The sequence below is a fragment of the Hydra vulgaris genome, chromosome 15, assembly GCF_038396675.1.
Source record: "Hydra vulgaris chromosome 15, alternate assembly HydraT2T_AEP".
Classification (NCBI taxonomy): Eukaryota; Metazoa; Cnidaria; class Hydrozoa; order Anthoathecata; family Hydridae; genus Hydra; species Hydra vulgaris.
Window position 1 is genome coordinate 37,104,880 of NC_088934.1, and position 16,507 is coordinate 37,121,386.

Consider the following 16,507-nt stretch of genomic DNA (forward strand, 5'->3'; position numbering starts at 1 on the left):
CAAACAGCAATTTAAACTCTTTGTAATGCTGCTAAAATCTAAGAGGAATTATTTCGTGTTTTTTTACTTAACTTAGATCTTTCTAAATATAGAAAAAAAAGCTAGAATTACAGCTATATCAAGTTTTTAATACGTACGTTGCGTGAAATTATTAACTTAAAACTATAAAGCAAATGACATACATGTGAGCAAAAAATACACGCCAAAAAATCTCAAATCTGAAAATCAGCAACTCTCATTAATTACATTGAATTTTCTTTTATCCTTTTTGTTTATTTGTATTCAAGAAGATTTTTTTAAATTACTTTTCAATCGTTTTTAAAAAACCTTTTCTACTGTTTATTTTTAAGCTTTTTTCCGACTTACAAGAATTTAGTATTCATTATACTATCATTATTTATTATTAATGCTATTGTTATTACAATTATTATTAATATTAACTATATTATTATAGTTATATACAGGGCCGGCGTGAGTATGTGTCACGTGGGAGGGGGTGCCATTACAATTTTTGCCGACCAAAAAAAATGTCGTCGTTTTTTGCCGATTGACTGATCTACATTTGTCAACTGACTTGTCTAGAAAGATCAAATGCGCCGGCCTTGGTTATATACTTTTTGTATTACTCCTCTTAATATTTATTTTTATAACGGCTAGTAAAAATATAATAGTTGTTCTTACGATTGCTATTATCACTGTTTTTATTTTTATTATTAAATTTTACTGGTGTTTACATCAGATTAGTAATTCTTAAATATTATTGATGTAGGAGCTTTTCAGGTGGTCTAATTTTCAGAGTTGAAATTAAACAGCGTTAAAATGTATCCGAAAATGGTTTCCGACAAATTTGCGCATACTTGTATTATAACTTTAGTTCAACAGATAATAAATGTCTGTGACAATGATCGCGCGTAAAAATCGTTTTTATGGTATTTTCGATTTTTGCTTAACAAATTTAATTTGCAAAATTTTCAATGAGCTCAAAACGTTGAGAATTTTGAGATATGACTTTCAGAAATTAATGAGATATTATTTTTATAATTCTTACTATTATACTTTCTAAAACGGTGTTTGTACTGCTGAAGCGTTTGATGGTTTGTTCCTGAATAGATTCAAATAAATTTCGGTACATCTAAAGGTGAACGGAATTCGATGACACTTTTTATAACAAGTCAGTTATCCTAATAACTTAAGCCTCCTAATAACCCATTTGCAGTCTGTGGTTGGTTTAAAAATAAATAGATAGAATATATTATTCATCCGGAACAACAAAAAGTATTCCAAGTTATGTTGTTTTATCCTAGTTTTCACACCCAAAAATCTTATTGTGATTCGTTTTTTACAAGTGCATTTGCATAGTTAGTGGAGAAGTTTAAACAGCGGCAAAATTACAACACTAACCCTTACTTTCCGGTTTTTGGGAACCGTGTGTGTTCTCTGTAAAAAAAGTTCTCAGTAAAAGTTGAGGATTTTAAACCTACAGCGAACGTAACGCCTACCTAACAAAACATGCTATGCATCAACGTTAATCTAATTAGCAAACACTTATATGTTAAAATGACGCCATTATGTAACTCTAATGCTGGCATTAACCCATGAGAAGCCAATCAAAGTTGGGCTTATGAAATTATAGTTACAAAATAAACATAACTTATTGTTTATCCAACTTTTACAAACTTAAAACATTTTTGAATTGATAACAGTTTTCTTTTCAGCATTAAATAATTTTTAATAATTTATTTGCTTTTTTTCAACAGAATCTGCATTTGTTTATTTGTATTCATCTTTAATCTTCAACCTTCTTATTTATCAATAGTAAAACAACTATATCATATTCAGGTTTTCATAAATAATTAACCATTTGTGTTAAAATTTCGATATATATATATATATATATATATTTTCCTTTTCGACTGCTTATTTTTAAACTTTTTTCCGACTTACTAGATTTTAAAACTTATTATTACCATTATTTATTATTAATTTGCAGCTCTATAAGTTAGGAATTCTTTAATAGTTGAGGTGTGTTAAGTTTTGCGATCTTTATGTATTATGTGAAACTATTTATTCAATTTAAAAAGTAAAAATATTTAGTAAAAATATTTAACTAGTTTCAATGTAGTCAGAGGACTAAATTGAAAAATTAAATCAAAAACAATGATTTACAATAAATTTTCTACCTTAAAATGTAAGATAGACATTTCTACCTTTTTTTTTTAATGTTTATTGTCTTATCCTCCATACTACACATAAGTCTACTCATGCATTAAAAAATTTTTATACGTTGATACTATTTTATTTGTTCAAATTAATAATTAAATTTGACGAATCTTTCTAATTTTAAAAATAAGGTTAGTAACTCGCAACCAAGCCGGAAAAACATATTTTTAAATGTTTTTGCGCTTCGTAAAAGTATACATTGATATAAGCATTTAGTGAACTTTTATTACTAATTATTGAATGTCTTTAACAATTTTGATCAATTACTTAAACTTTTTCTTACAAATATCAATTTAGTGGCCGCTAATAGGACTGTCTCTGTGATAATTTCTTGCTGAATCAAAGATGCTCACTTTGCAGCACAGAAAGTTATCACTGAACATCTAAATAAGCATTGATAAAGAAGGTAAAGACAAACATTGGCAAAGAAGGAGGTTTTAACTTTTGGGGCAAATGCTTATTATGCTAATACAAATGCCAACAAGGTCTTATTGGATCGCCTTAATAACTAAAGATTAAAAAAAAAAAAAAAAAAATCCAAAATCATATTATATAACTAGTACCACAAGAAAAAATGTGGAGCCAGATATGTGACATTATTTGGTTAATCTCAACATAGATATATTAGTGGAGTCAAATCTTTTATCACTTTATTATCAATAACAGAACTTGTTATTATTAATAGAGTGAAATTATTGACACTTTATTATCAACAGCGGAAATGAACCAACAACAAATGACTATTTAAAATATAGTTATCTATTTTTTGTTCAAACAGGTAAAATATCTCCATTCCTAAACTGTTTTTCCTATTATATGTGGGTCCCTATTATTCGGGGCCCCGGGTATTAGTCTAAAAAGCCGTATAATAAATCCAGCACTGTTTTTTGAATAACATTAATAAAAAAAATTCAGACGCAGTTTAGTAGAACTTACGTAATAAAATCTTTTACGTAATAAAATCTTTTAAAGCAATTTTCAGAATTTGGAAAGTAAAAAATCGTTTCGATACAGTTTTTGCAATTTCGAAAACATAAAAATATTTCGACACAATTTATAGACCGTGAAAAATAAAAAAAATTTTCGGTTTTATTTTGATGATATAAAAAATTTCGATGATATAAAAATATTTCGGTACAATTTGAGAATTTTCAAAGTGAATAATTGTTTTGATGCCGTTTTTAGGATTTCATAACATAAATATGTATTAACCGAACATCGCGATTTCAAAAAGAAAAAAAATATCTCGAGGTAAAACTAATAATATAATATTATTTCAAACTTGCCAAAACAATAATAGAACTTCAAAAAACGTTTAAGTTAATCGAAAATTTAACTTTTGCTACCGACAAACAACCAATTTTTTATGAACAAAACTTTAAAAAATTTTGATTTTACTTATGAATGGAGTTTTTCCTTAGAAAGAAGACTAAAAGAAACCATTTTTACAATTGATGACATTTTTCTATATTTTAGAATATTTTCTTTTAATTGCTGTCTTTATTTTATAATAAAAAATTTGTTTTACCATTTTATATATTTGACCACTGTTTATTTTATCAAACCTTTATATGTTTTTAACTTATTTATTTTTACTTAACGTTCTTTTTAGAAATGACAAGACCAATTGGTTTTTTAAGGGTCTCCGCCTTCTTTATACTATTAAAAAATATTAGTAATCATACGTTTATAAAAAAAGTAATATTTACCTGTAAAACGAATTTTATACCGAATATGAAATATAGAAATGGAAAAAAAAAAAATAATAGCAATAGAATAATATTTAACACAAATAGAGATAAAAATAGCTGGGACCGGGTCTGAGGTTGTTAAAAAGATCACGTCAAATATTTTTAATTTGAAATATCAAAAGTGTGATAAAATACAACTGAATAAATTTTGCATGTTTTTAAATTGAAACATTATTATTAAGACCCCATTGAAATGTGTTTTTTTAAACAAAAGTTCATGAAATTAATCAAAATTACTTAAGATCGTAAAAGTTTCGAATTTCAAAAAGTAAAATATATATTTTTCTTATTTAAAATCAAAATTTAATAAAAAATATATTAAAAATAAAAAGCTTTAATCCATTTTTGAAATGTATTTAAAACTACATATACACATAAAAAAATGTGTATATAAACATATATACATGAAATGTTTATAATATATTATAAATATGTAAATATATTTACATAACTTATTTATAGTTAAATTATATTAGTACGACAGCAAACTAAGAATTATATAATGCAAATAAACTAAGTGCAGTATGTAACCAAGTGAAAAAAAAATTAAAAAAATATGCATATAGAATGGATATAAATTATATAAAAACTAAATGTTAACTATGATAAATGATGTTATCATAAAAAATTTGATTTCATTAAAGTGGGACTAAGCAATAGGATAAGTTTACATATCTTGTTTTTTAATCTCATAATATAAGCTTTGTTGAATAAAGTTAAGTAAAAAAATATTTAGAGTGTTACAACCTTGTAGTTCCACCTGTAGCGCCACCCCTGCATTGCAATGCGTCATTTCTATATTTAAACTCATTCAACAATATAAACTAAATATAAACATGGAAATTTGTTGTTTTTCATAACTGATTTGCTTATGAAGATTATATTTTTAGTTTATATATTTTAGTTTACTTTGATTTAAGCATTTTTCTATACAAACATTAAAAGCTAAATTATTGACTAATTTAGCAAATCTTAGCACATGTTCAATGTTTTTTTTAAAATGCGATGCATAACAGTCAATTTGTCAAGGATGACAGCCTATTGCAAGTTGTAAGATACAGTTACTATTAAATTAGAAATATAATTTTAGTTTTTAATTTGCAACGAGTTACACATTATTTTCATTTTCCGTTTTAACTTCATCAGGTTAAAACGGAAATTAGACTTTATTATATTAAGAATTACAAATTATTAATTTTTTATCTGTATATATAGCTTAATTTGCGTTATTTTTTATACATATTTATTGATTATTTGTTGTTGTTTTATTTTTCATATATTTGTTCGGTTGTTTTAATTGTTTTGTCTCTAAATCATTATATATTTAAATGATATTACGACTCAGTACGCTTGAATGTATGTTTTATGATAAATGTATGTGTAATCAGCGATTGAAAAAATTTGCAGTCTTACAAAGTAAGGGTATCCAATAAAATTTAGTGCATTTGATGCTGTGAGATCAAGTAGTATTTTTTGATTTTTTATTTGTTTGTTTATTTAATTTTGTATATCAGTTAAATTATTTACCCAGCAAGCCTAAACATTAATATTTGCTCAAATTTCCTTTAAAAGTCAGTTTCCATTCATCTGCGTTTATTACGGAATGGGATAGGGAAAGAAAAAATAATCATGTGAGTAGGGGTAGTTTTCTTTTGGGCAAATTAAAACTTATACTACAAATGTTCACGTGATTTTTTTTTTATTATTTCCTCTCCTTTCCCGCTCTCTTAGAAAAACGGATTAGTAAAAACTTACCAAAATATATTGCTTTAAATATGCATAAAATTTAGCTATGAATACAACTAACATTAGTAAACCACAGATAAAATAGCATAAAAAGTTAGAAATGTGAACTGAGTGGGAAATTTATATACATTTTATAAAAAATATATATAAAAGATATAAAGTGTACTAGTTAATTTATATAGCTTTATAATTGATTTTTCAAAGTCAAAAACTAACATCTTGAATTTCGGTTACTAATTATAGTGACAATAAAGTTGCTTACCCTGTACTTTTAATATTAGAAGTTAAACCTTGATCAGGTGTTTGTTTTTTAAATCATAAACTAACATCACTGACAAAGAAAATCCACAGATACAAACGAGAAATGTTGATATTGTTCCGTGTGTCATTAAATGATAGACACACTAGATTAATGTGATAGTATAAATGTGGGCCACGTGTGGCTAATATACTTAATCCACTTAAGTATTAAAAATACCATACGGCCCACATCTAAGTCATTCTAAAATTTGAGTGTGGCTATCATAAGTTGCGTGCATTAAATACTCTTGTTGGTATAAAATGACATCATAAACTAATTAAGTTTAAAAATAATTTTCAGTCAATTTAAAAAACATTTATAATGATAGCCAATATTTGGCAGACAATATTGTTGTTCTTCATACCATCTAATAAAGTATAAAAAGTTTATTTGTTTATTTATTATATATATATATATATATATATATATATATATATATATATATATATATATATATATATATAATAAATAAATATTGTCTGCCAAATATTGGCTATTATTATAAATGTTTTTTAAATTGAAAATTATTTTTAAATTTAGTTAATTTTCTTAATTTCATTGTATACCAACAAGAATATATTATATATTATATATCATATATATATATATATATATATATATATATATATATATATATATACACACACACACACACAATTTCGAATAAACTTAATTTACTTTTGGTTTTCCGGCGGGAACAAAGGGGATTTTCTTCTGTGGGAGGAAAGAGGAGTGAGTCTTTTTAACGGGAGTATTAAGGGAAGTGAGTCTTTATAAATAAAACTCATCAAGGTTCATGTTTGAGCTAATACATTTGGATGTCCACAAAGTGACATGGATAGCTGATAAACCAGTGAAACTTTTTTTCTATTAAGTATGACTAAGTTATATAGTTGATAACATTTTGATTATATAGTTGATAATATATACATATAGTTGATAACATTTTAATTTTGCTGTGACATTACCTTTTGCAGTAAATATTTTGGAATGTTTTAGAACATTTCTGCATCCTGTAAAATACGGGGTTTTATCTCGTTTTTCCTCATGTTGACAATTAATCAATGTTCAACTACTCTCAAATAATAGGATGTACAAATCAACTAACGCTTGAACGTAGAGATGTTTTAGAATTTAATATAGACTTTAGGGAATGGTAACAATACCAATTTCGTTAGTACCATAGACAGTAGTACCTTTACAAACATTTTTTTGTATTAAAAACATACTGAACTTAAATTTTTTTAAAGTTCTGCTGTAGTGCTTATTTATGTACTTTTACAATTAAATCTGACAACTTTTATTGTTAAATTGTGTTTATTACATGTCAATGTGCCATATTTATGCTTTACATGGTCATACTATATTTATAATAGTTCGATTGTGTTTCCTTTGTGCACTATGGTTGGTATTGAATATTATCAGTGCACTTGAAGTACATACATGTTTAATAAAATCTTTAATAATGTTTTTATTGCAACACTATTATAGGTAGAATAGAGACTAAATCTACTAAATTTAAAACGGTTCGTCTAAAACAGTTGATATCTCTATCTAGACAAAAAGCAAAAAAAATATTAAGCTTATATAACCATAAATAGAAAGGTTGTAGAACGTAGAACGTAGATCTTCGTTCCGTTTCAGTCCTATCTTTCTTATTTTACAATCTTTACTCTACGTTTTTGTTTTACGATCTTCGTTCTACAATCTTTGTTCTACGTTCTTTGTTCTACGATTTACGTTTTATTTCAGGATTAGGGTTAGGCTTTTGTACCATACTTTTTGCGTAATTTCATTTTGTCCGGTAATCGGTTTCGTATTTCTTATTTGTTTTGAATAATCCTCATAGATGTAAATTTTAAGTTTATTTGCAGCCTGCAAAGTTTTCGCTTTTTCAATATAATAGAGAAATTTTTTCAACTTTTTTTTCTCGTTCTGTGAGCTCTTTTTATATTCATATTACTTGAGAAAGTTTGTTTTCAAATAAACATTTTCAGTAACTTTCCCAATTTTCAAGTTCATTTTTGGTCATTCCATCAATCCGAAGATTTTTTCTTTTAAGTCTATTATGGCAGCTATTGTCTAGTGGTTAGAGTTCTGGCCTCAAAACTGAAAGATAGTGGTTTGAAGCCGGTTCCAGTTTTTATGCAACATTAGTAAGTAAGGAAGCGTAAATTTTATTGTTCAATGTCATTCCGCGGTGCTCTGTGATAAGACCGTTAGTAGTTCTTAGAGCACCTAATTAAAAAAAATCTGTCCTCACGCAGCCTTAACTTTAATGTTTTCTACGTCACCAATACTTTTTTTTCTAGTTTACTTTTTTTTTTTCAACATCTTGCGTGACCGTTAAACTTTCTTTGATATCTTTATTAACATTTTCTGAAATTTTTGTTTGTTTAAGTATTATTTTAAAACCGGCTTTTAATTTTCTATTTCCTATTTCTATCAAATTGTACTTTTCTTTTGAATTATTTGCTTCTTTCTACAATACGTCAGTTTTGTCATTTGTTAATTTTAACTCTCCATTTATAAGTTTTAAAATGTTAGTTGTTTATGAAACATTAGAAAGATTTTACGAACCGCATTGAAACGTTTTATAGATATCTTAAATACGTCTTGTGCCCACTGGGATGCACACATGTGTCAAATAAACATCCGTTAAAACAAAGCAACAATACCAATTGCTATTTATTAAATGAAATAAATTTATGTTTCTTTAAATTTATTACTTATATTCCATTGATGTAAAATTTAAATTATTTATATTTATTTTTTTATTATTAAGTTATTAAACTTCTAAGTTATTAAACTTTTAAAACACTAAAATTAATTAAAAACAACATCTAGGTCTCTAGATGTTTAATAAGTATAAATTTTTGGACAAGTTATTAGAAAATTGAAAATAAAAATTTAAGTGTTCGTCATAAAATAACTTCATTAACGACAGAAAAGTTAAAAACTGGAATACTTTTTAAATGAACCTCCTGTTTATTTAAAGTCCTTAAATTGTTTTTAAAACAAATTCGGACAGTTAAATACATTAACGGCTGCTTTTTTGCATTTTGTTTTTTGTTTTTGTTTTTATAACCATATTTTATGTTGAAATGCTGTTGTAAATAATATATAAGAAAATAGAAATTCGAAGAAAATTTTAAGATCCTGTCACCAAGAACCGTTTTACAATGCAATAATAATAAAGCAATTATTTCAAAAAAAAAAAAAAAATCATCGTTGTATTATTGGTACTATTATTTCTTCTTTTTTGTTCTTTATTACAATATTTAAGATACAGAGAAATATATGAAAGAAAAAATTAAAAGTGAAGATGTCGTTAAAACATAAGGAATGCGGATACTCAAAGAACACCATCGGGTCTTATTTGGCCTTTTACAGAGGTCTTTCACAGAGAACCGCTGTTAAAAAAATTAGGAGCTTTTTTTAAATTATCTTTTAATAATGGTGTTTACTTGCATCTAATCAAGCATCAATCAGACTTCCGAACCGCTAACTCATGCAAACAATAATGTCCATAATTTTCTAAACAAATACTACTGAATCCTATTTGTCGAATAGAATCGCTATAATTTTATTTGTCGAAAATTATAAAAATATTTTTGGACTGACGTATTTTCAAATACACTTTCCAGGTTGTCCAAAAGGATATTCAGAAGAAACTAAAGAGCCAAACGATGGTGCCATTGTGTGTAAAACCAAGTTACCAATTGTTATGCGTTTACGCTACCGCCGACAAAAACCCCAAACCACTGCCAAAAGATGGTTTACCTAAAAAAGTAGCATTCATGCATATATGCATACAAACACGTGCATCTATTCTTTTTTATCTTTTTATTTATTTCTTATATATATATATATATATATATATATATATATATATATATATATATATATATATATATATATATTAACTATTTTTTACAATTATTTTTATTAAAAAAGTTTCATATAAAAAGCATGTATGTATGTATGTATGTATGTATGTATGTATGTATGTATGTATGTATGTATGTATGTATGTATGTATGTATGTATGTATGTATGTATGTATGTATGTATGTATGTATGTATGTATGTATGTATGTATGTATGTATGTATGTATGTATGTATGTATGTATGTATGTATGTATGTATGTATAAAGACTGCTTATATGAAAAGTATAGTATTTGAAAACTTTCAAAAAAGTCTTTTTTGTTTAAAAGGCTTTCAATTTTAAAAAAGCGGGAAGTTTGAAAAATTCCAAATTCTTATATACAAAAGAATTTGAAATAAGCAAATCATCTATTTTCAAAATGCACAAAATCAGTCTTGCTTACAAAAAAAAGAGAAAATTACGAAAATTCGGCCTCTTATATGAAACTGAGTTTTCCTTATTTTCTCTTCTATAAAGTAGAGAGACCTTTATTATAATTTTTTTTAACATTTACAATTCAAAAGTATATAAACAAAAACACTGGGGGGAGGGGGGCAAGTAGAAGACATTATTTTGACTTATAACCAATCCCCATTTACAATAACCGTATACTATATTCATGCGGTTATACAATAACCGCATAATATATTTATTCTTTACAAATTATTTATTGAAAACTATAAATATAAAATAAATAACAATAAATTTAAGAAACAATTCAAGAACAATATTCATGTTAGGAGTAATAATCAAGCGAACAAGAACAATACTTATGTTAAGAGTAATAAGACATTCTTACAAAAGTGATAATATATACCTATACTATACAACTTTATTGAAACCTTATTTATTAAAAAATATAAAAGTAAAATATATAACAGTTTGTAATAAAGTTATATTTAAGTAAAGAACGAAAAATTATATTATAGGTAATATATATATATATATATATATATATATATATATATATATATATATATATATATATATATATATTACCTATCAATGAATTGTTATATATTACCTATCAATGAGTTGTTATACATTTATATTATGGTTTTTGTAAATAAAGTACTCTTTTATTTTTAATTTTTCGTTCTTTACTTAAATATTACTTTTTACATGAATATTGTTTTAAAACTTTTTCTTAACCAGCCACAAATTATTATATATTTTATTTTTATATTTTTCAATAAAATAAGTTGCAAAGTATATGTATACATTACGGCTCTTGTTAATGCGTGCTTTTTAATTTATTTAGATATTATATATATATATATATATATATATATATATATATATATATATATATATATATATATATATATAAATTTTGTATAAAAGTAAAATAAATAGCAATTCATTTATAGTTAAAAAAATATATATATATTCAAGCAATTAGATTAGATTTCAGCTATAACATATGAGACGTTTTAAATATGAAACTACACAGACAAACTAAAGTCAATTTTGTTGTGATTTGAAGTTTTAATTATCATCAAAAAATACCATTTATAGTTATCTCTACATGAAAAGTTGCTAGGAACTACCCGAACTAGAACTAAAAGTACCTGCAATAGAGACTACTCCAAGTAAATGCAAAAATGAATACAGGGAGTGCTTACAAATTGACTTTTTTTTTTTGTATTTCGCCGATTAATGATTGTTGCAATAACAAAATCTATAAATAAAGATTTAAATCGCCGGAAAAAAATTAAGAACTATAGTATCTAATAGTATGAAATTATAACAGCCTTAACATCAAAAGACATAGTTGTCTTATTGCTAATACCCCGTTCACACTGACTGTAAAACACAATTTATTTTAAACGCGTTTTATGTTTTTAATGTTATAAACTGTCAAATATCAATAAAACATCAATAAAATATCAATAAAACGCAATATCAGTGTTTTTTTATATTAATGCAAGCTTTTTATATTGACAAAACAACCTCACAGTACTGTTTTGTTGTCGTTTTATGCACCTTTTTCTCGAAGCCATTGATAATACAAATTCATTTTAAATAAAACATGTTTTATCGTCCGTATGAAAATGTCCCGAAATTTGAACCGTATTTTTGCATTACAAACAGTTATTTTATATAACATAATGGTTCTCTAATGCCGCTTAACTTTTTTTGAAATATTTTTCTAATAAGTACGGGAGATGGGGGCACCTTGATCTGTGGGGCAGCTTGATTTTTTTGCGCTACATCATCTATTTATAATTATATCTGCGTGACGTCATAAGTTTAAATTATAGTCATAAATTAGCTTGTTGATTTGAATAAAGAAATAAATATTCTTTTTAAAATATTGAAAATAGTAGTGTTGTCTGCAATGGTTTTCAAGTAATCAACCATAAACCCTGAAAAGGATCAAGGTGCCTCCATCTCCCCTAAACAAAAAATAAAAAAATAAATATATAATAACTTCAAATCTAAAAATGTACAAAAGAAAAATGGCTTCGAGAAAAAGTATTGAATAAAAAATTAAATTAAAAAAAAACAAACAATTTTAAGATAAAAAATAAAAAAAAAATTACTTGTTAAAGTAATTGAGTATATTTAGTTTAAATAGTCTTCCAAATATTACAAGTATTGCAATTAACTGCAACAATGGCTATTGCAATAGCATTCAGTTTATTGTAAAACTGTTGATAAATAAAAATTGCTGTACGATTCAATTTAACTAGACTTTATATTTTTAATATTTAATTCAATCAACTAATCTTCCGTTAAAGTTGCCAAAACTGTCAATCAATAAAAATCAAATAAATCTAGTAAATCATACAAGGTTTTTGGGAGTAATTTTTGATGAGAGCCTATCGTGGAAAAAACATATTAGCCTCATTGAAGCAAAAATATATTCTGCCATAAGTGTATTATATAAGAGATTTTGTATTATATAAGCCCCATTCTGCTATAAGTGTATTATATAAGAGCCTTTCTTGATTATAAACCACGCAAAATGCTTTACTTCAATCTTGTTCATTGTCATCTCTCTTACGCTAATATGATTCGGGCTAACACACACAAAACTAAATTAATAAGATTACAGAGCCTATAAAACCACGCATGTATAGCAATTAACTATTTAAAGAAATTAGAAAACCCTTCCCCTGTAATGAAATATAAAATGTATTAAATATATCAAAACTTAATTCGCTTCAAATATTAATATTTAAGCATAAATATAAGAATAACTTGCTGCCAAAAGTATTTTCTGATATTTTTACATCAGCGTTTTCACAAAAATACAATCTTCGGTCAAATACCAACCATAACTATCACTTGAGCAGAGTAAAATCGCAAGGGTCAAAATTCTCAATTATAAGCCAAGGCCTGTCATTATGGAATCAATTAAAAAATAACAATATAAAAAATTTGAAAAGCACTTTCTCTTTTAAACAACAAATAAAGTTGCATTTCCTTAATTTCTGACATATATGTAAGTATGTTTGTAAATGTGTGTGTTTATGTGTATATGTATATATGAGTATGTATGCAGATATGAGTTTCTATTCTTCACGTAGTATTTTTCAATGAAAAGATTGTGGTGACACCAGTCATCCGTATCTTCCTTGAGCCCCTGTCTGTTTTATATGTATTCTTTGTGTAAAGTAAAAGTTGTAATTTTATTATTTTATTTATATATATATTTGAAATAAAAAAAAATAAAAAAAATATTTAATAATTATTTCAAAATATATTATATGTTTATCTTTAAAAGCAACTTTTTATTTTTATAGAAAAGAAGCATGTTGAATAACAAAAATGCAATATGTCGATATCACTATAAAGATTCCGTGGAATATATTAACAGCAGCTTTTTAATTTCGTGCTATATTATTAACGCCCTATTTACATTAGTCACGAATGGTTTCTTGATTTTGGGTTTACATATTACAAATAAAAATAAAAAGTTCACTCGTAACGAAAAGCTTGTTTTTATATTATCCATTTCCGATATATTGAATGCTCTGATAGTTTCCCCATCTCAAATTATATTACTAAAGCTGATTGATAGTTTAGGTTGTTTCGAGATATCGATTATAACATTTTTTCGAGTTTGGTTGTTAGGTTTATCTGGCACAATTTTTATATTAATTTCTTGTGAGCGTTATCTAACTGTATTTTACAACAACAAGATTTGTGGAGTTATAATTAAAGACTCCTATTTATTCAGATACCTTTTATTTGTTATGAGTTTTACATTTACTATGGCTGTCTTGTATAGTGTTGTGTATATTACGTTAAGCATGCATTTGCATTTTATAATTTTTATTGGGACTGGTTGTTTTACGCTGGCTTTACTTTCTATGATTGTTATTATTAACCTTTTAATGCTTATTCAAACTAAAAGAAAATGGAAAACAAATTCTATCCGAGTTCAAAAAAATATTAAAATTAAAAACTACATCACAAAAACCGTAGTAATAATATCACTTACACATGTAATTTTTTACGCTCCGTGCTTGATAACGCAGTACTATCTGTCGTTTGTTTACTCAAAAAATGATATTTTTCAAATTCCAGCAGTTATTCAGGTACTTTTGTGGACCGTAGTCGTTAGAGAAGCTAGTTCCTGGATTAATGCATTGGTTTATGCTTTAAGAAACAGAAAAATTTCAAAAATAATTGGTTCAAGAATCAGTTTATTACTTTCAAACTTTAATCAAATGGCAAGACCAATCCAAGAAGTTTCATCTGATAACAGATCAACATCTGCTATGTAAAGAAACTTTTTGCACAGTCTTGTTTAATTTACCCAATAAGTGTTTTATTGGGTTAATTACAAAAAAAATTATTTGTAAATTAAAATAGATTGATTTTTTTTCTTTTTTTTTTTTACAATATGTTAGAGTTAAATTGGACAAACCTCACACTGTAATATTTTGCCCACCATATCATTCCGCACGCCGTATTATTACACTGATCGAAATTATGCGACTCACAGTGGGGCAGAATTGCTTTAAAACTAGACATTTAACGAAAATGAAAAAGGCGTTATGAAACAATTTAAGGTGGTAATGTATATAAGAGTCTCTGGTCCATCTTATCCACGTGTTATTTTAGGTTGGGTTATCCTTCAACCATGTAGAACCCATAATCTAGCTCAATTCTTTTGTTTAAAAAATAACTCGCTTGCGCGAGTTAAAAGTACTACTTTATTGTTACAGTGTTAGAGTTTGTTAAAAGTTTCAATTTTTTTTCAGGGATTTTTCAATTTTAGGTTTGCAGCTATCTTTTGCTAATGAAAAAATAATTTTAAAGTGCCTAAAATATAGGACTTTTAAAAAAGTACATTTAAAATATTTTATTTTTATTTATTTTTTTCAAACAATTCGCTTTTTGTTTATGTCGTCGCTTAGATACCGTTACAAATTTTTTTTTCATGAAATTGCTGATGATTACAGATTGTAAGACTTTTTTTTCGTGTGCACTTTTTGAGCTCTTTTATGTGTATTAGTGGAAATGTGTCAATTATATCAGTAGAAGCAAGATAACGAAACCAGGTCAAGAATGCATGAACCGTGTCAGATAATTAAACCTACAAAAATCTCGACCTACTAAGTTGTTTTACAAAAAGAACATCTACTAAAAAGTGGAACTAATTTTCAGATAACCTACTGAGGCCTGAATTATTTTCAATCGATTGTAGTCTTTTTTATGTTCAACCGATTTATGACGTTTTCGTTTTCGACCGATTTATGTTTCGACCTATTTTATAGATTTTTATTTTCTACCGATTTGAGATAAATTAATTTTAAACCGATTATCTGGTCTGTGTTTTTAACATATTTTTTTTTACATTACGATTTTTTTTTTTTTAATTAACAATCAATAAGTTTTTTAAGCATTGATGCATTGATCAAATCTTACACCTCCCGATTCTGAAGACAGCGCTTAATTAGTAAATCGATTAGAATTTTTTATATATTATTGCCGAACTTAAAAGTGTTAGTGCCTCTTCGAGCGCGTTTGACACGGAACCCTTGGCAGCCATTGCAACCGAGATGGTGGCGGGAAAGCGTCGCAGTACACGTTGTTGTATAAGAAAACGTGAAAGTGTACGAAAATATCTAATGTACGTAAACTTCAATTAAGTAATGTTAAAACATACTGAAACATTTATCAAGTTTTACAGTTTGATTTTCACTTGAAAATTGCATTGCGTCAAGCTCTCCTTAATTTTGATCTAAAGCATTTATTTCCGTTAAAAAAAATTTTATATAGTTTTAAAAATTTTGCCTCATCAACGTGGCAGCGCACAGTGTATCGCTTCATTCAAGCTAGGTGGACAAAAATATTTTGTTTTGTAATTTCACTCCTAAGAATGTAGTTAACAATATTTTGGTGTTTCATTGATTAGTTATGCAGTAGGGTAGCCTGGGGGAAGCAAGGGGGCAAACACCCCGCGCGTTTAAGCTTAAAGTCAATTTTACTATAAAAAGTATTTTTTTTTTTAATTTTATTGTAAAAAAAAGGCGATATTTTAATTAGTTTTAAGTTTTTAAATGTTTTTGTTTTGAAAAAGATAATTAAGTAATAAAAA

The 16,507-nt window shown here is 26.1% G+C and overlaps 1 protein-coding gene across 1 annotated transcript; it reads left to right on the top strand.

Moving 5' to 3' along the window:
• The first annotated feature begins 4,846 nt into the window (after nt 1–4,846).
• Nucleotides 4,847–14,819, top strand: LOC136091560 (uncharacterized). Its single transcript, XM_065819244.1, has 2 exons — nt 4,847–5,021; nt 13,701–14,819. The coding sequence occupies exons 1-2, from the start codon at nt 4,977–4,979 to the stop codon at nt 14,685–14,687; spliced, it is 1,032 nt and encodes a 343-aa protein (XP_065675316.1). The 5' UTR covers nt 4,847–4,976; the 3' UTR covers nt 14,688–14,819.
• The last annotated feature ends 1,688 nt before the right edge of the window (nt 14,820–16,507 follow it).